Source organism: Panthera uncia, chromosome X (genome assembly GCF_023721935.1).
Source record: "Panthera uncia isolate 11264 chromosome X, Puncia_PCG_1.0, whole genome shotgun sequence".
Classification (NCBI taxonomy): Eukaryota; Metazoa; Chordata; class Mammalia; order Carnivora; family Felidae; genus Panthera; species Panthera uncia.
The window spans coordinates 5,067,392-5,092,426 of NC_064817.1; the positions used below are offsets into that span (position 1 = coordinate 5,067,392).

Sequence of the window (25,035 nt, forward strand, 5' to 3'; positions counted from 1 at the left end):
CTTTAAAACACCCTACTTTAAAAACACTAAGGGTTTTACAAATGGGTTTTCAACAATCATTATAAAAGCATGCTATTTTTGTGGTAAATGCTAATACTTAAATAGCAAATGATCTATAATAACAGAGAAGGTTTCATAATAACAGACTTTAGAAAAATTAAATGGTGTTCGGTTTTGCAAAAGCGATTTTATGTAGTTTACAATGAGAGGCATGAAAACAATAAAACTTTAAATCTATTAAAGAAACGTCACCCAGTAAGAAGGGGAAAGCGGCAATTATTTTGAATTTGAGACAGGTATTTATGCCAGTTTTCCAAAGATCCTATGGAAAAAAGAAAGGGGGGGGTGTGCAGTAAGAAAAGAAAAGCCGGATGGATTACACAGGTTTCAGACTGGAGTAATTCTCAGTGTGGGCCAGAGGAGACCGGGGCAGGGACATAAGTCCTGGGAGATGAGAGTGATGTAAGAGCGGACTTCTGAAAATAGTTCGCCAGCCAGCACATAATTCAAAACGGGCATATTGCTGGCGATAGTGTTTCATGCGGTTTAAAAATAACTGACCTATATTTGGAAATAATAAATAGTTGGTGTGAAAGAGAGGAAAATCAAAGATTATTCTCTCTACTTATAATAATAATATTAATAATAATATTTATATATATAAATGGTTTGATGAACTGACTCCCCATCTCTGGAAGATAGCTCTTCCTTCCCCTGGTTCTCAAGACACGACTCAAAATAGTGACCGTCCACACAATGACATTTGTGTTCTTGGATTATGCCAACAGGAAATCCACAATACTGGTGCGTTGGTTATGCATTTCTCGAGGGTGCCCCACCCCCAGCCCATTTTCCAAGGATTGAAATCCATTTACTCCAATGTACCCAGGGCAGCCGAATTGATTTATTCTTACTGGAGAAGAGTACGAGAAAGTTCCTGAAGTGATGTTGTCCTCCTGAAATGTTAAATGTGATAAGGATGATTTGCTCTGCCCCAGAATGTGTGCGCTGTGGCTGATCTATACGATCCAGTGGTATTTTCAGATGTTTGTGGCACAAAGTACACTTTCTAACCATTTTTCTTCTCTTACAATGGTGCCATCTTTGTTTTTGGTTTTCGTTTTTGAGAGAAAGAGTGAGTGAGTGGGGGAGGGCAGAGAGAGCCTGATGTGGGGCTTGAACTCACCAACTGTGAGATCATGACCAGAGTCGAAACCAAGAGTCAGGCACTCAACCGACTGTGCCCCCTGGGCACCCCCCGTGGGGCCATCTTTGACTGACACCCTTCCCCATGCACACACAACCCCACTGTGAGGGTCCCTTCACAGTGGGTGCTCTGCTCATTACCTTTGTACAGCGTCTTGGGCACCTGGCAGGTGTGTCCGCACCCATTGGAACAACATTTCTTAACCCCAGAGCACTCGTTGTCAGCTTCACAACTTTCCACACAGGCGGCGGCAAATCCGCTTGCTTTCTCGGGGGCCGGGCAGTCCCCCTGCTTCACCGCTAGGATGTACTTGAGGAACTCACAGCTCGTCAGGCATTCGTAGTTCTTCTTGGGGAACAGAGGCTAAAGAGAGAAGAAGAACCATTCTCTTATTTTTAAGATGTAAAATTCTTAAGTCATCTTTGCACTCGACGTGGGTCTTGAACTTACAACCCCAAGGTCAAGAGTCACACGCTCTTACCGACAGAGGCAACCTGGTGCCCTTAAAAGAGAACTTCTCTTATGACAGACTCAGGACGCTTGATTTCCAAAACATCAGAAAGGAAGGTAAAAAAATTCTTACTTGGTCAAAATTTCCCTGGAATATTTTACAAAATAAATAGATTTGTTTTCTTTTCCCCCCAAACCCATACTACTGTATGTTAATTTCTAAAAGGAACCCAACCCTTGAATTCTACCTTTCCAGATACACATGAATTATACAAACACACATTCACAAAGTATTACATTGTGAGTTAAATGTGGTTGTCAAATAATTGATTACAAATATTCATAAAGGATGTTAGTACCATTTGAGGGGCTCTTTTGGACCACTGTACACATATTTTCATTCTCTAATGAGTCATTTAGTTTTTGCATGGTCAATAGTAATCAAGATGTGTTCGCTGTAGCCCTACGGAACATTTACAACCCTCACATCAGTGAACACATTTAGTGATAGCTTATCAAATAGTAGTCTAAGTCTCAGTTAATTGAACATATTTTAATAATATCCAGCTTCTAGAGTTAATGTGCACATGGGACCTCTTATCAATATGGAATTGTCAATAAATTCTGCAGAAAACGAATGTGAATCGTTGTTACCTGTGACACAGTCAGGTTCTGGATAGCATATGGCTGATGATATTTCAGTTGAGCCCACAATCAATGAAACACTAGAGAGAACAGGTATTCCTTGACTTGTTTAGAGAGTCAGTCGCATTATGGAAACAGTGTGAGTAGTGGAAAGGGTCACTTATCAAATGTGTCTTTTTCCTTAGGAAAAATGGTTCAGGACAGCATTTGGTGATGCTCCTTTTGCTTTGATGGCTGGTTGCCAAGATAGCTACCCTAACCCCAACCAGTCCCCTAAACCCATTGTCAGCTGCAATGCACCTGTCCAGCCAGGTAAAGTCCCAGCCCTCCATCCATCCCCTTTGTAAGGGTGCCATGTTGTTGCTAAAGAAGGTTTTGTGAGCCAGGCTTCCAGGCAGTGGGGATGGCACTCCCACACCCACCCTCTGCCAAGAACTGGGGCACTGAGTGACATGTGGCAAACCGCAGGCACCCCGCCAGGAGGGGAACTGTCTGGAACTGTCCCCTCCGTGTGCATGAAGTGTTCACCTGCACGGGCTTGAACTCTGGTGAGGCTGTGCTCAGTCAGCCCTAAGCAATGCCAACAGCAGTGTCAGAGAGGGGCTCCACTCAGAGCCTTCCTCCTGGAGGTAGGAGACCACCAAGGAAGGTTCTCTGTTTACTGTTTGATATCAAATAGGAGTCAGCGACAGCAGAATTACATGTGGTGGCACTGGTGACCACGAACCGGGGTGCAACGTGAACACCATGTGGTAGGTGCTGTTCCACACTGCTGACTAGCCATTACTCATGACTGGTAGCACCTGGGGACCCCTGAATGGCACCCGGCAACACTTCTGGTGGAGGAGTCAACACTGGCCTCACCGATGACTGCATAGGGCTCACCGCTACCTGGCAACATCTGGGCATCTCCTGATAACGCTGCCCACCACCTGGTAAGACCTACCATGTGTTACCAGTTGCTTCTCAGTGACTGAACACGAGTCTCTACCACATGCTGGGAAACACCTGCCAGCATGCTGACCACTGCTCCTCACTGATGACCGAGTTTGACCCTCTACGCAGCTAGCGACACCCACGTCTTTACCTTGCTTCCAAAAAGGGAGTTAATTATAGCCAGTTTACTCCTCATGTTGATGGTGACTGAAATGTCATTGGAAACCACAAACATGGTAACTCCAGCACCAGGACCCATCCCAGTCACCCAGGAAAACTCCAACCCCAGGGCAGTCCTCCATGCTGCTTCTCCTCTCCTTCCCCCGATGGTGCCTTCACAACCTGCCTGGGGCGCCTGGGTGGCTCCCTCGGTTAAGCGTCCGGCTCTTGACTTTGGCTCAGGTCACCATCTCACAGTTCATGGAATTGAGCCCTACGTCGGGCTCTGCACTTGGCATGGGGTCTGCTTGGGATTCTTCCTCTCCCTCTCTCTCTGCCCCTCCCCTGCTCCTTCTCTCTCTCTCCCTGTTTCTCTCTCTCAAAATAAAATTAAAAAAAAATCTGCGTACGAGTTATGACGGCAAACGCTACATTATGTGTATTTTACCACAATTAAAAAAAATTTACCTAAGAGCGAGAAATGTATGCATACTGTGAGGACATGTGTGGTATCAGATACGAGCGCTCTCTCACAGACACGTGGTCTTTCTGATAGCATAAATCTAATGTACTTTCAGGTGTCAATGCTGTATGACCATTAAATATGATGGAAGAGTTCAGACTCTGACAAAAGTGGGAAAACTGGAAGCATTGGCTAGAAAAGGTATAACCCCAAAGTGTAAGTTACAATCGTGGATGTCAAATAAATGATTATTAGTCAAAACAGTGTCTCAACTGAAGAACTTCCCGGGTAAAACCTACAAGAAAGGCCATGGTTTCAATACAGAAGTACCATAAATTTGTAGCTAATTTTTTGTTAACTGTAAAACACTGAAAGCCTCGTCAGTTCTTAAGGCTTTTCTGTCTTAATTTCACAGTTCATTTTTCTGTTAGCTGCTAGGTGTGTTTCCCTTCACTGGCTTTTGAATTCCTAAATTTAAGTCCAACCCTAACTGTGGAATCAAGGATGTAAAGGGATCCATAACAATGATGGAGTGCTGGCCAGTTTCTCTCTCAACAAAACGTATACATTACATGCACTGAAAGAAAATATTTAGTTACCCAAGTCAATTGGCCTGCATGGGCTGAAATGGCCGTGTACAAATAACTTTATTAAATCTGGCAAGTGTTTACGGCTTGCTAACTGGGATATCACCATGACTCAGTTTGCGCTACGGCACGATCACATCGGCCTCTTTCGTCGTCACATATGAAAACAGGGTATGATTCGAGATTCAGATAACAAAGTGTGGGCTCTCTGCTCACGTGACTCTCACCATCACTGCGCCAACCGCCATACCCTTGAACTGTGAGAGACTTCCCGGTCAGAGACAGTATCTCCTCATCGTAACAATTTACTGATGGAGCAAATGGGGCAGAATTAAAAACAAATAAACAAAAACAGTGGCCTTCCCAGGTCCGAAACATTTGTTCCCAGTGAATGTCATGTAACAGGAACAATGATAATTAGCAGACTCATTTAGATCTTCCGGTTGATGTGAGAGGCGTTCTGTACATTTATTCAATATTTCTCCTTCTTGGTATGGATTCAAAACTGTGATTTTTTTTTGTGTGCATGTGAGTGTTTGGAGAACCGTGGAAACAAATGTGTGAACAAAAAAAGTTCATCCTTGCCCTGGAGCTTTCTCGACGGGTACATGAGCCTGAAGTAATACAAATAACGTTGTGAATATTACATGAGACGGTGCATACAAAGGACGAAGCCCTATTATGCACCCCAATGGGTACTCAATAGCAGTGGAGTAATTGGTGTCTCTTTTCTTTTCCCATGCTACAAGTTTACTGTTTAACATTTCCAAATTCTTCTGTTATTCCGACAAAAATGTTTTAAGAGCCACAGACAGAAAGTTGGCTCTGCTTCTCCACAGTGTGACCATCACAAGTTTCCAACATGCTACTGCCAGATTAAGTTCTGAAATCTGTGTGGGGGGACGTTGCCCTGTTGGCACTTATAAGAAAGAAAAAAGTCTAAGTTTGGGGGTTCGTCTTACAAATACATGGATTTGGTACAACTATCTTACAGATGACTTGGATTCAATGGTTCCATTGTTTATTAAAGGCAGATTTTAATGTTCTCTATCAATTATCTTGGATAATTATCTTGGATTAGGTTGAAAAACTATTAGTGGTCTGAATGTAAATTGGAGAATATATGGTCTCTGTATGCAGGTCTGTCACTAGGCCTTTAAACATAGCTTATTGAGAATGCACTAGTTGAATGGAATAAAGACAAAAATGAGTGCAAGTCAGTGAAAATGATGTGTGAATATTAGTATTCTAGACATAAAGAAAATGTGTAAATTGGGCCACTAACGGCCAGTTGTAAATCCTGTGAACACAGGTCACTCAGTGTCAGTAAAGATACTCCTGACCAATAAGCACCTACTATTTCTTGTGATATTACGAGTTAATTACTGGGAGACTCGTCAAGAGATGTGAAAAATTTAGGGAAGGTGTAAGTTACCCCCATCATGATGAGTACAATGGCCATCAGCTTCATAGGAAACGAAAACATGTGTGGAAACACGGATGGATGTGCTAAATGTTATACTTGTTTATAAAATTGTACCAGCTACTAACACAAACTGTTCACTGTAAGATTAATGTAATTCCAACTCCTTAAAAAACTATTAATATGAGGGGTGCCTGGGTGGCACAGTTGCGTCCGACTCTTGATCTCGGCTCAGGTCATGATCTCATGATTTGTGAGTTCGAGCTCTGCATTGGGCTGTATGCTGATGGCACCATGGCACGAAGCCTGTTTGGGATTGTCTTCCTGTCTCTCTGCCCTTCCCCTGCTGTGTGCTCACTCACTCCCTTTCTCTCCTTCAAAATAAGTAAACCAAAAAAATTTAAAACTACAAACGTGAATAATTTTGCAAATCATACAAATCATACATCTTTTGCCAAGTCATTGGCTCTAATTTAAAATTGGGGAAAATCATGGTTACTATGCTCATTAATTTTTGTTCATTCTTTTTTCTGCCCTTACCCGACACAAAACTAAGAACAGAATACTCTTCAAAGATCATGTATTTTTCTAGAGTAGTTAGTATCTACTGGTGTCATCATGCAGTCAAATAAGACAAACTTTATAGTCAATGAAAATACCCTTGGTGCAATGGATTAGGTGAAAATCCTTAATATTTTATGGAATATTATATATTGTTGATTCTTATAAATTTCTTATAAATCTCTCCTACGTCCCATCTCTCTGCTTAAAAACTAAAATATGTATTTTAGTGCCTTATCTGGGCAATATTCTAATAAGCTCAACTTACCTGGCAAATGATAAAAATACAATGAAATACTAACAATAAATATTAGGTTACCAGTTCTTGGATGCTTTTGTGGAAGATACTATTATCTTTGTTTTGTTTGGTATAAAATGCAAGGTACTGTACAATCAAATAATCTGTGTAGTAATCATGGAATGATGAACATAAAAACATCAAATTCAGTAAATTATCTTAATATGTTAGAAATCACGTAAATATGAGGCCTCAGATATGGAGAGAACATCGGACTTGGTATTTAATTCAACTCAACAGAACTGTGTCATGTATCAAATATAGCAGTCTTTGAGAAAAGCCAGGGCTTGGGTGGGTTTGTTTTTTCCTGCTTCAGCCAATACACACATGCAACGTTGATGGCAGAATCCGTCCCCCAGGGGCTTTGCTTGCTCATCTCACTTATTCTTCCCCAGTCCCCATAACCATTATGATCTCCATTTTACACATGAGGAGACAGAAACTCAGAGAGATTATAATTTATCTGAAATCACAAAACAAGTAAGAGTGTGGGCCACTCTTGCAACAGTGTTTTCCTACAGACCATCCCATATCTCAGGGGAAACTAAGAAGGCAGCAAAGACAGTGGCTCTCAACTTGCTTTCCTAGGAGGATCACCTGGGAGCTTCTAACACTCTTAAAATGTCAAGGCACAGAGGGAACACATTCTAAATAGGTTCTGATAAACAAGTATATGTGGAAATCATAGATATACACGTATATATGTAAATTATATATATGCAAATCAAAAGACAAGGAATTTTATCCAGGAATATTGATAAAAATCAGCAACACTTAGACACAGTTTGTGCTATTGAACTTCAAGGAGAAAAATATAATTTTGTGGCATTATCAACAATAGCCAAACTATGGAAAGAGCCCAAGTGTCCATTGACTGATGAATGAATAAAAAAGATGTCATATTGATACACACACACACACACACACACACACACACACACTGGAATATTACTTAGCCATCAAAAAGAATAAAATCTTGACACTTGCAATGATGTGGATGGAGCTACAGTGTGTTATGCAAAGAGAAATAAGTCTGTCAGACAAAGACAAACACCATGTGATTTTATTCACATGTGGAATTTAGGAAACAAAACAGGAATATATGGGAATGGAAACAGAAACAGAGAGAGAGAGAAGCAAACCATAAGAGACTTTTAACAATACAGAACAAACTGAGGGATGCTGGTGGGTGGGGTGGGGGGATCGGCTAGATGGGTGACGGATATTAAGGAGGACACACTTGTTGGGATGAGCACTGAGTGTTGTATGTAAGCGATGAATCACTGAATTCTACTCCTGAAACCAATACTGCACTGTATGCTACTTAGCTAGAATTTAAATGAAAATGTGGAAGAAAAAAAGTATAAAAATGTAATTTTTCAGGCATCCAGGTAAAAAGGGCAAATTGATCAAGATGGAGAAAATATGGTTTTCCCCCATGTCAATTTCTCCCTACAAAATTTAATGTGTGAAGCTAATATGGCAATGTTCGCATAATAGTAAGAAAATAAACTATACATATACATATATATATATACACACACACATAAAATCAGCTAAGCTGTTATTCAAACGTACATGTGACAGAAACATTCTCAAAGAAAAAACTCAGAGAACATAGCACCCGTGAGGCTTTGTTACAAATCGATGCAATGCCAAATTCAGCCATTCTACAGATAAGCAGGAAACAAGAATAAATGAGCTAGTACAATACTCAGTACTCAAAGAAAATAATGCAGATACTTATATATTATGTGAGAGGAGCGTGTGCAATCCAATTTGGACTTCATGTACAGTGGTAGGCAAAGTTTGTTGTGAACAATTTCAAAGAAAATGGCTATCTATGGACTCCTTTTTAGAAATAAAAGATATCACATTTTTAAAAGACTTTATTTTTTAATGTTTTTATTTATTTTTGAGAGAGAGAGAGAGAGAGAGAGAACTAGTGGGAGAGGAGCAGAGAGAGAGGGACACACAGAATCCGAATCAGGCTCCAGGCTCTGAGCTGTCAGCACAGAACCCGACACTGGGCTTGACTCATGAACCGTGAGATTATGACCTGAGCCAAAGTCAGATGCTTAACCCCCTGAGCCATCCAAGCATCCCATAAAAGATTTTATTTTTAAGTAATCTCTACAGCCAGTGTGGGGCTCGAACTCACAACCCCTGAGATCAAGAGTCACATTCTCTACCGACTGAGCCAGCCGGGCACCCCAAGATACGATCAAATTTAGAAGCCAAGTGTAAAGAAATAGGTGTAAAAGTCTTGATCACTTTATCATCCACATAAATATATAACTAAAATTAAATAAACCAGGAATTATGGTGAAGGAAGAATATTCAATGTAATAAAACTAACAATTAGGAAATAATAACGTTAGAAAAATTGGGAGGCACAAAGACTGGTGTGAAGAACATATAAGTAACTTGCGTGGAACTTAATTTTAGGGCATCAGTATATAATAAAACAAATATAAAATTTTTTATTTTTAAAATTTTTTTTTTAACGTTTATTTATTTTCGAGACAGAGAGAGACAGAGCATGAACGGGGGAGGGTCAGAGAGAGAGGGAGACACAGAATCTGAAACAGGCTCCAGGCTCTGAGCAGTCAGCACAGAGCCTGACGCGGGGCTCGAACTCACATACCGTGAGATCGTGACCTGAGCCGAAGTCGGACGCTTAACCGACTGAGCCACCCAGGCGCCCCAATATAAAATTTTTTAAATAATGCTTTTGATCTCATAATACTTTTCATAATCATTTTCTCTCCCAAATTTGAAGATTCCTTTTTCTTCTGTTAAGCTCAAACAGTATTAAACTTCAAGCATTATTATTAAAAAAACTATCAAGCATTGAGATACCAAATAAGATGTTCGCTTGATGGTAATGTATTGGGGTCCCCCAGACCACCCCAGGTTTGCTAATTCACTAGGGAGACTCATAGGGCTCAGCATATAGTCCTACTCTGGGCTATGATTTATTATAGTAAAATCAAGAACAGGGATAATATGCGTAGCATGAAGTCCCCAGGAAACCAGGTAACACATGTGAAATGCCGTCACCAGAGACATTAAGGAGACACTCAGAGCCCAGATTTTTGACAAGGCTGGTCACCAGGCTGCGGCCCAAATACCCAGACAGCCCTTGGGAAACTGGTGGCCATCACAACCATACTGTTGTACTAATAGTTTAGGGACAGTGAGCCCCTCTTACAGTTAGGGAATGTGGGGAACCCACCCCAAACCTGAGTTCCCACATGCCAGCCAAGAGCCAAACTTTTAATTAGGAATTTCTTTTTTTTTTTTTAATGTTCATTTATTTTTGAGAGAGAGAGAGAGAGACAGAGGTGAGTGGGAGAGGGGCAGAGAGAGAGAGGGAGACACAGAATCTGAAGCAGGCCCCAGGCTCTGAGCTGTCAGCACACAGCCTGATGCAGGGCTCAAACCCACAGACCCTGAGATCGTAACCTGAGCTGAAGTCAGGCGCTTAACCGACTGAGCCACCCAGGTGACCCTAATTAGGAATTCCTAAGAGAGTGGTCTTAGGTTTGCTGTGGTAACTCTTTTGCACAGATAACCATGGATATTCTGGATGGTAGAATTTGGAGTAATGCTTTGGTTTTACCCTCCTGTGTAGTTGTTACATTAAGTTTTTAATGTGCATATATAATTTCCACAAAACCATAAAAACATTACACTGTTAAAAAAAATCTCTAGTTGCATCTTTCAGAGAAGGAACATAAATACTAAGTATGCATAAAATAGGGAAAAGTAGTCTCAATTCAAATGTTTCTAATTTATGTTTGGAAATGCAATTATAATTTGCCTGGAAACTCAATCATGCATCCTAATTTATTAGATGGGATTACAATTAATTTGGTTCCCAGGCAAGTTAAAGACCCTGACCATGAATAATATAAATTAGGAGAACATCAGAAACATGCATTAGGGAAGTCACTTCCAATGAGTACGTGTCCCATTTGTCAAATTATGGTCATCTTAGGTTTACCTCAACTTCCTCTTGGGAAGAAAATGAAGAGATTTAAAAAAATTTTTTTTTACTGTTTATTTATTTTTGAGAGAGAGAGAGAGGCACACTGTAAGCAGAGGGAGGGGCATAGAGAGAGGGACACATAGAATCTGAAGCAGGCTCCAGGCTCTGAGCCATCAGCACAGAGCCCAGCGCAGGCCTCAAACTCACTAACCGTGAGATCATGACCTGAGCCGAAGTCGGTCGCTTAACTGACTGAGCCACCCAGGCGCCCCAAGAGATATTTTTAAACTACTAATTTAAAAAAGTGTTAACCTGGAATTCTATACCTATACCTTTCATGTGAGGATGGAAACAAACAAGCAACTAAAATTCCGCATTTTGAGAGATAAAAAAGTAGGGGTTTCCCCTGTTAAAAACCATTTTTTGTTGGTTTCTTTTCAGTCCTTATCAGCAATTCGCATCTGCTCTGTCTACAGAATATCACAGAAGAAAACACAAAAGACTTCAGACAATCAGCGCACAACTCCGAGCAAGCCCTTGACAGGGCATCCCAGTATCCAAGCGGGACACGCGCATTCTCCTGCGTAGGAAAAGCCCCTGCTTCCACGGGCTCAGCTCAGTGCCGCCTAATGGAAATGCAGACTCTGGGTGCCCACAGCATGCACCTCCCGAATCAGAACTAGCACATCTAAAAGATGCCCAGGTGATCTGTGTGCACAAGGGAGTGTGAAAGGCGCCATTCTGGGCCATTCTAGAAGCTGCAGGAGGCATCTGCGGATGTGAGTGTCTCTCCACGTCCTTCCTGGTTTCTCATTCCAGAACCCTGGGCTTTTTACCCAGAGCACCTGCAACCTCACACCCCTGAGAAGACTCGTTTCCCCCAGCATACGAATGTATTCAAATCTTCCCAAAGGAAAGGTACACAAAAATCACATCCTTAAACTGAAGGTTCCTGGCCACAGCCCCTCCCCTCCCCTCCTCCCACACAGACACTCTTAACAAATGGACACAGACAGTTGTGTGGATTTGGTCGACATTTCCTCCTGTACTTTTTATTCTACAACCCAGAGTTCTATGGATGGACAACCACCACTCCACAGAAACCCTCTGACAGGGTTCTAGTCACCTCATGATGACAAAATCCCTTTTAAGTCTGTACCTTACTGACCTATCGCGGAATTCACAAGTATTAACCGTGCCCACCCCTTCGGAGTAAAAATGGCTAATCTTTATTCAGTGTTTCTCATGTTCAGACCCTGGTTAAATGTTTTACATGCATCTTTTATTTTTTACTCAAATTTGATGCTCTTGCAGTTTCCATGCTATATGCCCTTAACGCTTCCCACCTGCCTTGTCCCTCTTTCCAGGTGAGCTAGGTCTTTAAATCACTCAGAATAATTGCCAGTCTCCCACTTCTTGTAAAATTTCAAAACTCATCAATTCTTCTTGTAAAATTTCAAAACTCATCAATTCTCCTCCAAGCGAACCGCATATAATTCTGTATTCCCCAGCGTCATACAAAAATTCAGTGAAAACTGGGTGCCTGCGTGGCTTAGTTGGTTGAATGTCCATCCAACAGCTCTTGATTTTGGCTCTGGCCATGATCACGTGGTTTGTGAATTTGAACCCCGTGTTGGGCTCTGTGCTGACAGCACAGAGCCTGCCTCACATTCTCTCTCTCCCTCTCTCTGCCCCTTCCCCAGCTGCACTCTGTCTCAATATAAATAATGTTAAAAAAAAATTCAATGAAAACTGAGCGCCTGAGTGGCTCAGGGCTGTGTGCTGAGTGTGGAATCTGCTTAAGATTCTCCCCCCACCCCCCACCCCCGCTTCTGCTCTTCCTGCAATGTGCATGCATACTCTGTCTCCTTCTCTCTCTCAAATAAATAAACAAATAAAAATAAAAATTCAATGAAAATTTTTTTCATTTCAATTTTTTTTAACTGGGGGTGAAACAGCCTACATTCCATGGAGAATATGTCCCATCAAGCGAATAAACTACTGAAAAACCCTAAAAAGTCACTCAATATTATTGATTTTCTCATTTTGCAGGACTATAAAATGTGACATAATGAGGATAGCTTCTGTTATAAGAGGACTGGTAGGGACTCCTGGGTGGCTCAGTCAGGTGAACATCCAACTTCTGCTCAGGTCATGATCTCACAGTTCATGGGTTTGAGGCCCATGTCAGGCCCTGTGCTGACAGCTCAGAACCTGCTTGGGATCTTCTCTCTCCCTCTCTGTCTGCCCCTCCCCTGCTGGTTGCTATCTCTCAAAAATAAATAACCATTAAAAATAAAAGAGGTCCGGGACACCTGGGTGGCTCAGTTGCTTGAGTGTCTGACTTTGGTTCAGGTCGTGATTTCACAGTTTGTGAGTTCCAGCCCTGTATTGGGCTCTGTGCTGACAGCTCAGAGCCTGGAGTCTGCTTTGGATTCTGTGTCTCCCTCTCTCTCTGCCGCTCCCCTGCTCATGCTATCTCTCAAAAATTAATAAATGTTAATAATTTTTTTGAAGAATTAAAAAAAAAGAGAGAGGACTGGTAGAGGCAGCCTCACAAGAACTGCAAAACACCATAAGCATGCCTGGCCATGTTTCGGTCCCAGGACACCTGCGATTCCTAAGGTGAAAAGAAATTGGGACAGAGTCTGCACTTTCCCCACTGCCCAGAGATCACAGTCCAGAAATATAAGTATCACCTTGAAAGGTAAATGTTTATCATGTGTAAAAATAAGAGGTAAACGTTTATCATTCCTAAAAATAAAATTTTACTATTTATAAGGTAAGAAAAATTAGCACTTTGTGAACATGTGCTATTCACTGGTTACCCCAGCCTCCACTGCCTCTCTCACCTACCACTCCCGGCCACGCAGCAGATTTCACTAAGGACAGTGAAGCTTTCAGAAGAAAACTTCCACAAATCCCACACTGACACCCACCAACGTAGCTGAGCTCATTATCGTATCCTGAGAACACACACACCTTGGCATACGATACCATGTTCTTGTCCACCATTCATCAGCATCCTTCAGTAGCCCTAACTCTTGCACAGATGTTCCAGAACAGGAGAAGGCACTGCTTCCGTTCCCGAATGCATGCATTTACCCTGCACCCGAGATTTTAAGACGCACAGCTGGGTTTTGGAGCATTGGAAGGGTAACATGTTTGAGTGCAAGAGACCCTCTGTAGGAGCGTGATGAATCTTCACAGCTTTAGTTTCTGACATGTGTTTTCAGTAGTATTGGAACATTCCATGGCTCAGTGCACCCAAAGTAGTAAGGGGCCTTGTTCTTCCCCCTGTTCCTTGACGTACCCTTACTTCACTAGGATTTCGCATCATCAAAACTCCCTTCTGGTTTAAGCGTGTTCAAGCGACAGATGGTGGGGCCAACAACTTTCCATGAGAGACAGGCTCTACTTTATTTCCTGGTGGGGGAAGGACAACTTTATCCTCTACTCTGTTCGCTGGAATACAGCAGAGTCAGGAGCAGGTGCTGGGGGCAGAGCACAATGGACCAGAGATGGACCACCACCTGGATTCCAGATCTTGTTCCTCTACCGACTAAACATGGAATCAATCTTGGGCAAATAAAACCATTTTCCTCCTTGTGCATCAGTTCTGTGGACCATCAAGTTCACCTGGTAAAATTCAGACACAACTTCCAAGAATGGTTATGAAAATCAAATATAATAAGCTTGGAAAACATTCTGAAAGGCAAAACACACAAAGAAATGAACCAACAATCCTATCTCTGGTTGAGGGCAAACCTCCTTCCTATACCTATTTTCACACTGACGAGAACTGGATCTATCAGAATCCAGGTTGGTCCGAGAACAGCTTTACTACAAACCCTGGATCCCTCTCTCACTGGCATATCACTGATGCAGATTAGGCCTCAATTCTCTGTGACCCTAATGCACACTTCAAACTGCCAGTGTTGAGGTCCCAGTGAGTTCATACCAGGATGTGAAATCACAAACGTCAGATTTAAAGATGAGAAGCGTGTTCTCCAGCAAGGAGGTCACTCAAACTACCATGTGTCACGCTTCACCAAAGCTCAGACAACATCAATTGTAATGGACATAATTATTTTGTGCCATTATGAAAGAAAAAGAATCCTTAATAATTTAGACTCCTACAATTGTAAGAAAGAAACATTTAAATGTGAAGAAATGTGCATTTTATGATCAGGAAGAAAAATGGTTTAAAATTATTTTTTAAAGTTTGAAAAATAATAAGATAGAGGTGATAATTAATAAACTAAAACAATGCAGCAGGACCTTTCTATGTATCTGTCATGACCCAACATGCTCCAAAAAATGACACAGGGAAAATTATCCCATGTGATCCATAGAAGGAATCCTAAAAGATGCTTGCTCTAACACATTTAACCTCTTCATTTATTTATTTTTTTTTTTTTTTAATTTTTTTTTTCAACGTTTTTATTTATTTTTGGGACAGAGAGAGACAGAGCATGAACGGGGGAGGGGCAGAGAGAGAGGGAGACACAGAATCGGAAACAGGCTCCAGGCTCCGAGCCATCAGCCCAGAGCCTGACGCGGGGCTCGAACTCACGGACCGCGAGATCGTGACCTGGCTGAAGTCGGACGCTTAACCGACTGCGCCACCCAGGCGCCCTTAACCTCTTCATTTAAATAAAAGCATTTTTAACTCTGACAGAAGCCCAAAAAGTAGAATTGTATAGAAAATCAAATGAGAAGTTCAAGAGATCAGGATGTGAAGAAGCCACAAACCAATTCTAGGTGTATTAACATGCCTTCAAAAGTCTCTTCCAGGTAGGAAAATTTATTTTAGGACTAAAACACAAAAAACAATCATGCTTTGTTTAGAAAAGGGTGCTGGTGACACAGATTAGGAAGTAACAACATTCTGAATAGTTGGGCAGGTTTTGTGATATAGTTAGGACCGCTGCTCTTTTTTCTTGAGGCAGGAGTTTGAAACCTTTTTCTGTCAAGGGCCACACAGGAAATAGCCCCGGCTTCATGGACCACTCAGCTCTCCTGCCGTAACACGGGAGCTGCCCCAGACAGTCTATACACAACCCGGTGTGGCCACGCTCCTATAATACTTTCCTTATAAAAACGGGAGGCAGCCCAGTTTTGCTCCGGGGACCATGGTTTGCAAACCTGTGCCTTAGAAGACAAATAAAGCTGAGATTGTCTTACAAATAAACACAGTGGGTCAAACATATCTAACAGTTTAGCTGTTCCACCTGTAGAAGAATCTAGAGTCCTTTTGGGTCTCAACATTTAGGAAAGTTTAGGTCATGAAAACAGGGAGCCTGTATGCACTCTTAGTAAGTCGCTGATAACCGAGAGGAAGGCAGCATTGTGTCAGGTGTGCCTCAGTGAGTGAGTGAGTATTGAGGTCTGCCTCAGTGAATGAGTAGCCTCCAAAATGCCACAACAGGGGTCAGTCCGTCAAGATTCAGTCTACCTCAACATAACAGTCAGCCATACTGCAAAAGAGAAAGGAAACATATACAGAGCTGTACAAGTGACCAACGGAACTGAAATCGAACAGCGAGGCTCGAGTTATTTGACTGTGGGATGAGGCACACCCACAGAGGGCTCACATTAACCGGTCCCTATCTTTCCAGCCTCTTGAGTTTCAATTAACCTCTCCTGCCAGACTAGGAATCACCATTTGTACAGGAGTCCCATTTTAACAAACTGCATTTGGTTCAGAAGGCCTCATGATTGCTTCAGAGGGAACGGTCATTACAGAAGCGTGCTGTCACACTGGGAGCTTCCAGGGACAGAGGTTTCAGATGACCTTCAGTTCTATCTTCCTTCTCGGATATCGGAAGTAACAGTGTCAACCCAGAGTCACGGATAGTAGGGGGTAATGTGTTTATGAAGCAAATAGCGTGCTACATCTTGTTCCCCAAGATCCTACAACAGCATATTTTAACTCCTGTGGATGTATGGTTTATGCAAAGCACAAAATACAAAATATAAGTAGGTGTGTGTGTTAGGGAACATACAAGACACTGCCTCAGCTCATGACCTTTGTTTTATTCCTGATGACTCTGCTCTGTTCTATGCTTCGAGGGGCCTGAACCATTTCAGTTTATTTGCTTCTTGGAGTAGATACACCTTAGAGTGAGCCCCACAGAGTCACAACCTCTCCTGATGTGTGTGTGTGTGTGTGTGTGTGTGTGTGTGTGTTTGGGGGTGAAGGGCTGCTGACTCGCTTCTAACCAGTAGAATACAGAAAAGTAGAATGGATGTCACTCCTGAGAATATGCTGTGTTATATGAGACTTGGTTTCAGCAGACTGGAGATCAGGCTTCTCCTGCTGGAGAACAGCCATGTTGTGACCTGCCTGGGGCGGGGGGGCACACGTGAGGGACCTGTAGGCTACTTGCAAGTGCTAAGAGTGGACCCCGGCCAACAGCCATTGAGAAAACGGGACCTCAGTCCTCTAACCATAAGGAAATGGATTCTGCCAACAAGTGCAATGAGCCTGTTAGCAGAGTGTTAGCAGAAGCGGTCGAGACCCCACACAAGAATGGAATGCGGCGAACACCGTGGTTACAGCCTTTGTGGGGGCCCGGAGGCAAAGAATGCATTTGAGTCGTGTCCAAACTCCTGACCCACAGAAACTGTGAGATAATAAATGGGTGTTGTTTTAAGCCACTAAGCTTGGGGGTAATTTGTTAGGTACCAGTAGATAACTAATAAGAGATACATTAAATTGAATGCCAGGTCAGCATATGTTTTCCGGAGAAGTCTGGCCTGAATCCCTGAAGAAGCCAAAATGTTTTGGGAAAACGGATGGGTAATATGTCAGCTCCCTTGATGGAGGACAGAAACCATGATTTACGCTACTCTGGAGCATCCCCACCATCCAGAAAAGGGCTGGTGACAAAGACATATGAAGCTTCTTCTTCCATCCGATGTAACACTACATCATTAGCTTCGCTGTGAGTGTCCTTACAGAGCAATTGGCTAAAAAAACTTTGCGTATCTGCCAATTGTATGTATTATTCAGGCATTTTCATGTTTGCGATTACAAAATGCTTCCAAAGACTTCGTTGACAGCAATCCTCGGGTCTGAAGTGCTTCTGGCAACACAGACGTCGGTCCGTAAGAGTTTGCAAACCGCCAATATTCCAAGCAGTCACAAAATGCGGAGTACGACTTTTGGAGCAAAACCAAAGCGAGATTAGGAAGACCTCATATTGATCATGTTCGTAATTGAGAAACTTCCATTCCGCTTTTCCCAAACAATGCCGAACGCTCTCCTGGGAGAACCCAATTACACCACCACCCTTCATAGTTGTCCGAGACATGCCCAGCCCCAGCTGCACCTGGACACAGGGAAAAGTGTCAGACTTGGTCTTTCTACCTAGAGTTGGGGAGCCATCCGACTTGATGAGCCCCAGCCTCCCAGTGCTTCCACACATGACTCTCATGGACTTGCTATGGGCCTTCTCTTATCTCCACGTTTACTGGGAAGGCCAAGGATATCAGGGGACTGTGGAGATACTTTATCCCCCATAAAACTGATGGAGCTCTTATTAGCCCAACTCCACATTCATATTCTCAGAATAGAATCTGCACGCCATCCAAGGGGACACACAGGCAATGGGACCACACGAACACCTCACGCGGGGGAAGGCTGGACCGCTAGGTCTCTCTGGAGGAGCTCAGAAGAGCTCCCTATCAGCCTCCAGTTCCGTTCAGAGAAGCCCGGTAACACCATGTCACTCTGATGCCGTGGGGCGTGTCTTCTGGTTGGCTCCCCACAGCTCCCTACAGAGCTGCTTGGATTGCCACAGTAGACGCCCCAACCACTGCTCTGCACAGGCCTTGTGGACTTCCCCCATTCTCCTTTCTTCAAGAGGTCACCATGCACTCAGCCCGACTCCCCTTTCTCCTGGCTGTGTCTGAGCACATCCTAGGCTGGGTCAGACCCCTGGTTTGCTCTGAAGGAGACAGCCCAGTAGAGCAGCTGTCCCCTCTGGAGCATGACCGATGAGTTTAGACAGGAAATTTCCAGGACAATAACACCCTTCATGACCTACCTGAGAGCACAGGGCAAGTAAGACACCTCCCATACAGTTAAAAGTAGCTAAGCCTTCCGCCCAGGATAGGGGGTGAACAATGATGTGGAAATGTTGAGCACCACACTACATATAAAATGGGTGTCTTCTCCCACCAGCAGGTAAACTTCAACATCATGCTGACAGTTACTTGCAGAATAGCCCATGAGGGCAGCCTTAGTTTATACCTTTAAGAAGGTTCTAGTCTCCTGGGGCGCCTGGGGGGCTCAGTCAGTTAAGCGTCTGACTTCAGCTCAGGTCATGATCTTACAGTTCATGGGTTAGAGCCCCACATTGGGCTCCGTGTTGACAATTCAAAGCCTGGAGCCTGCTTCAGATGTTGTGTCTCCCTCTCTCTCTGCCCCTCCCCTGCTTCCATTCTGTCTCTGTCTCTCTCAAAATAAACATTTGAAAAAAAATTCTTTTAAAAAGGTTCTAGTCTCGAAGCATATGTAGTAAAAGCTATTCTTGTGTGTCTGATTAACCAATAATGGAAGCAGGGGGTCGCTAGGTTTTAAGAAAGCTCAATAATGTTTTTCTTTTTTACGTGAACATACACACACACACACACACACACACACACACACAGAAACACACACACACAGACACACGCACACGGAAACACACACAGAAACACACACACACATTGCCGAAGTAAACTGATCTCCCCAACCTGCAGAAGAAGGCGGGTGCCCTTCCATACCAGTGATCCCTGTGGAGATTTACACCGCGTGCTACGGTTCCCCTGATGGACACGGGCGCGGTCTTACCTCGCAGAGGCTGTGGCACTGCTCCTTCTGTAGGTCCCAGGTGTCCTTGCACGGCTCCAGACACTGGGAGAGAGCAACAAGAAGAGTCAATAAACAAATGGACAGGAACAAGGCCAAAGGAAGAAACCCCATGTGCCTCACTTTTCCGTGTCTGCTCATCTGCTTTGTTAGCAAAGCCAGCTCCCCGGTGGATCGCATCAACGTTGTATGAGCAGGGCCATCCCTACAGAACAGGAACCAACACAACCGGAGAAAAGTTGCCCCGTCTGCAGGTGCCATGTAGGGAAGGTAGTGGTGCCCACCACCAGGCAGAACACTATTTAGATGACAAGTATTTGCATTCAGTAAGAAAGGTTCTCTAGGGGCTCCTGTCTGGCTTGGTCAGTGGGGCACACAGCTCTTGATCTCGGGGCTGTGAGTCTGAGTCCCACGTTGGATGGAGACATCCCTTAAAAACGAAGTCTTTAAAAAAAGGACAGAAGAAATGTTTTCTACAGGTTGTTGTCACAGATGAATTTTGTTTTTTCATAAACTCTACCATGGACTTGTTTTCAACCGGCAACATGGGCCTGTTTTCTCTATTTCTTTAAAAAAAAATTTTTTTTAATGTTTATTTATTTTTGAGACAGAGAGAGACAGAGCATGAACAGGGGAGGGGCAGAGAGAGAGGGAGACACAGAATCCGAAATAGGCTCCAGGCTCCGAGCTGTCAGCACAGAGCCCGACGCGGGGCTCAAACTCACGGACTGGGAGATCATGACCTGAGCCGAAGTCGGACACTTAACCGACCGAGCCACCCAGGCGCCCCTTTTTTCTCTATTTCTATATATTCTTCCGCAGGTGACTGGGTGAAGTTTCAGTGTGTTAAATATATGTAATAGGTACTTGTTAACTAATGCCTTCAGCTCAATGGGTCCACCAGTATGAACACGTATCCAGTGTAATTACTCTGCCAAAATGCATTTAATACACTGTAACATAAAGACTTATGAAATAAATATAAAGAATATATAAATTCAACCTAAAAATATTAAAAAACTATTCAGAATACAGAATAAAGCCTGAATATATGTATAAAATCTGTTACCATATATATATTTAAACACATCAGAGGTGATGGCTAGGCTCCATTGTTCAATAACAGCCATCATAATAAATATTAATAATAATGTACAGCACGTATAATAGTATATATTATATATGAAATGTATACATATTTATATAAGTAACAATAAAGATTATGGGATAAAGTATATATACATGTATAATATAGTTTACTACTATATATAACACTAGTATAATATATAAGTTATAGTACTATATATATTACATGTATACTATATACCTTATATATACTATACCATGGATCTATCTATCTATACTCACATACACACACACACACACATTTATGAATACTGCAGCACTATATATACACTACATATACCACATAAAATACAGTACTATAAATAATATATAGTACTATATACACTCTATATAACATATAGTAATACATAAGAAATAACACCCAGTCCTCATGGTTGAAATTAAAATGTTACATTAATACAGTGGAGATTTGATTCTCAACTTTATGTTTTAAAGCAAGTTTTAATTAGTAAAAATTAACAGCCTAGGTGGCTTAGTTAGTCGAGTGTCTGACTCTTGATTTCGGCTCAGGTCACGATCTCAGGGGCTAGAGATTAAGCCCCGCAGTGGGCTCTGTGCTGGGCATTGCGCCTGCTTGGGATACTCTGTCTCTCCCTGTCCCTCTGCCCTTCCACTGGCTCACAGGTTCACACGTGTTCTCTAACTCTCAAAAAAATTAACAGTCATGTAGCTAAATGTCAGTCATCTAGGGGTGCCTGGTTGGCTCAGTCGGTTGAGCATCCGACTTTGGCTCAGGTCATGATCTCACGGTCTGTGAGTTCGAGCCCCACGTCAGCCTCTGTGCTGACAGCTCAGAGCCTGGAACCTGCTTCCGATTCTGTCTCTCTCTCTCTCTGCTCCTCCCCCGCTCACATTCTCTCTCTCTCCTTCAAAAATAAACATTAAGGGGCGCCTGGGTGGCTCAGTTGGTTAAACGGCCGACTTCAACTCAGGTTTCGATCTTGTGGTCTGTGAGTTTGAGCCCCCACGTCGGCCTCTGTGCTGACAGCTCAGAGCCTGGAGCCTGCTTCCGATTCTGTCTCTCTCTCTCTCTCTCTGCTCCTCCCCTGCTCACACTGTCTCTCTCTCCTTCAAAAATAAACATTAAGGGGCGCCTGGGTGGCTCAGTTGGTTAAACATCCAACTTCGACTCAGGTCTCGATCTCGCGGTCTGTGAATTTGAGCCCCACGTCGGGCTCTGGGCTGATGGCTTGGAGCCTGGAGCCTGCTTCCGATTCTGTGTCTCCCTCTCTCTCTGCCCCTCCCCCGTTCATGCTCTGTCTCTCTCTGTCTCAAAAATAAATAAACGTTAAAAAAAATAAATAAAACAAAATTATTAAAAATAAATAAATAAACATTAAAAAATTAAAAATAAAATAAAATAAAATAAATGTCAGTCATCTAAATACCCTGGCACCCATAAGGTCCTTATTATTTTATCTATGATCATTATTTCATTATTGACAAAGATTTCAATTAAGGTAAAAATTCTCAGTTAAATTCCAGATATGCATACTCTAGAAATCAGGATACATACTGAAAGTGTTTTTTCACTGTCCTTGGTAGTCACCTCCCCCTCTGTTTTTAAAATAAAGATCTAGTTTGGCAGCACCTGGGTGGTTCAGTCCGATAAGTGTCCGCCTCTTGATTTAGGCACAGGTCATGATCTCAGGGTTCATGAGTTTGAGCCCCACATCGAGCTCGGTGCTGACCACACACAGCCTCCACAGATCCTCTGTCCCCGTCTCTCCCTGCCTCTCACCCACTTGCTCTCTGTCACTCTCTATCAAAAATAAACATACATACATACATACATACATACATACATACATAAATAAATAAAGTTAGACCGTAAGACTCTATGGTGACACTTAATTTTCAGGTATCCATTGTCTTTTTCTTTTCATCAAAAAATATATATACATATGAAAACAAAGTGCTGTCCATGTGTCAACTATCAATCTGTCATGATAAAAGTGCTCAAACTGTCATCACTGGCTGATAACATGAACTTCATCTTGTAGTTCATCAGAAATGCAAATTCACAGCCTCTGCCCCTAGGCTTAGAGTCAGAATCTCTGGGATGGGGACCCAGAAATCCCTTGTAACAAATTCTCCCGGGAAATTCTGAAGTTTACTAAACTTTAAAAAGAACTGCCTTATTGTGGTACACCTTTCTCAAGAGATACCTGTATCAAATCAGCACATCGTGGGGCGCCTGGGTAGCTCAGTTGGTTGAGCGTCCAACTTCGGCCCAGGTCATGATCTCGCAGTTTGTGAGTTCGAGCCCCGCATTGGGCTCTGTGCTGACAGCTCAGAGCCTGGAGCCTACTTCAAATTCTATGTATCCCCCTCTCTACCCCTCCCCTGCTCACGCTCTGTGTCTCTCTGTCACTCAATAATAAATAAACGTTAGGGGCGCCTGGGTGGCTCAGTCGGTTAAGCGTCCGACTTCAGCTCAGGTCACGATCTCACGGTCTGTGAGTTCGAGCCCTGCATCGGGCTCTGGGCTGATGGCTCAGAGCCTGGAGCCTGCTTCTGATTCTTTGTCTCCCACTCTCTCTGCCCCTCCCCCATTCATGCTCTGTCTCTCTCTGTCTCAAAAATAAATAAACGTTAAAAAAAAATTTTTTTTAAATAATAATAATAAATAAACGTTAAAAAAAGTTAAAAAAAAGATCAGCACATTGTACAACTTAAACTTCTACAACTCTGTGAATCAAATCTCAATAAAGCTAGGGGAGCAAAAAGAACGGCTACAGGATTCGATGGAAAAAAAGAGTTCACAATGTCTCTTGTTTTATTTTTTAAGAAAAACCTATTTCTTGTAAGAATATTTTATATTTTATATTCTTTAGTGTTGCATAGGAACAATTCATTTTCCAGTTATCTCAATCTTAATTTTTTTTACTTTATTTTTTTAATGTTTATTTATTATTAAGAGACAGAGAGACACAGAGTGTGAGCAGGGGAGGGGTAGAGAGAGGGGGAGACACAGAATCTGAAGTAGGCTCCAGGCTCTGAGCTGTCAGCACAGAGCCCAACGTGGGGCTCGAACTCACAAACTGCAAGATCATGACCTGGGCCGAAGTTGGTCGCTTAAGCAACTGAGCCACCCAGGCGCCCCTAATTTTTTATTTACTTTAGAGAGACAGACCCTGCAAGCATGGGGGGGTGGGGCAGAGAGAGAGGGAGACAGAAACAGTCCCAAGCAGGCTCCACACACAGAGTCTGACATGAGGCTCCATCCCACGGCCCTGGGATCATGACCTGAACCGAAATCAAAAGTCAGACACTCAACGGACTAAGCCCCACAAACGCCCGTATTTTATTTTTTAAAACTTGAGCTCTTTCATGATACTTCTCTAAGGCCTGCACGAATTTGTCCCCAGTTCACTGGTGTTCACCCCTCCCAAGCATATTAGAGCAAATCACAGGTTTTGCCAATGTAACGGTTCTAAAAGAACACCGGTTTCTAACGGCAATGAATTTAAAAACTTGTCTACCCGACATATTTTACGAGTTCCTTAAAGAGTCAGTCTTGTTTCCTGAAGGTAAGTCCACTTCCTTATCCTCAGAGCTCTCTGTATGTTTTTAGGCATTGATTCCTAGCCACAAAGTTTAGTAGTCATTTACTAAGTATATCTAGACCTATTTCCTTCTCAAGACCATTTGGGGATAATAAATGGCACTCTTGAGGATACCTTGAGATGTTGTTCAGTTGAAGACATGCCCCATCATGTTTGAGGACCACTCCATAAGGTCTAGGGATTTTTCAGAGAGACAAGTTCAGCTATACTTACAAATGAAGTCTTTGTCACTTCATTCAGGAAACATAGAACATTCGTTCCACGTAAAACTGCTCGATGCAATGTGGCTAACGATGTCTCAAAATTACGTCATTCTAGCTTTGGATCATTACCAAACATGTAAATTGTGAAAACACGATACTACATACGTGCCTAGCTGCATTGTCACAACTACAGACATCAGTGCATTAAAAAGTTTCAATCCTCGGGGTGCCTGGGTGGCTCGGGCGGTTGAGTGTCCGACTTCGGCTCAGGTCATGATCTCACAGTTCATGGGTTCAAGCCCCGCGTCGGGCTCTGTGCTGACAGCTAGCTGGGAGCCTAGGGTCTGTTTCAGATTCTGTGTCTCCCTCCCTCTCTCTGCCCCCTCCCCCCACTCATACTCTGTCTCTCTCACTCTCAAAAATAAACAAACATTAAAAAAAAGTGTTTTTAAGTTTCAATCCTTTGAAACCTCCACAATTCCACATAATCCAATTCCTGACAGACTGTGGAACAAATACCTTATACGAAAGAAA

At 42.8% G+C, this 25,035-nt stretch overlaps 1 protein-coding gene across 1 annotated transcript in view; it reads right to left on the reverse strand.

Annotated features, from left to right (window-relative positions):
• ANOS1 (anosmin 1) overlaps positions 1-25,035 on the reverse strand; it is a 183,261-nt gene that overhangs the window by 53,052 nt on the left and 105,174 nt on the right. Inside the window, exons 3-4 of the mRNA XM_049643358.1 lie at positions 19,566-19,628; positions 1,348-1,570 (exon numbers count right to left, since the gene is read on the reverse strand). Of these exons, the coding sequence (XP_049499315.1) occupies positions 1,348-1,570; positions 19,566-19,628 (286 nt within the window). The remainder of the gene's footprint in view (positions 1-1,347; positions 1,571-19,565; positions 19,629-25,035) is intronic.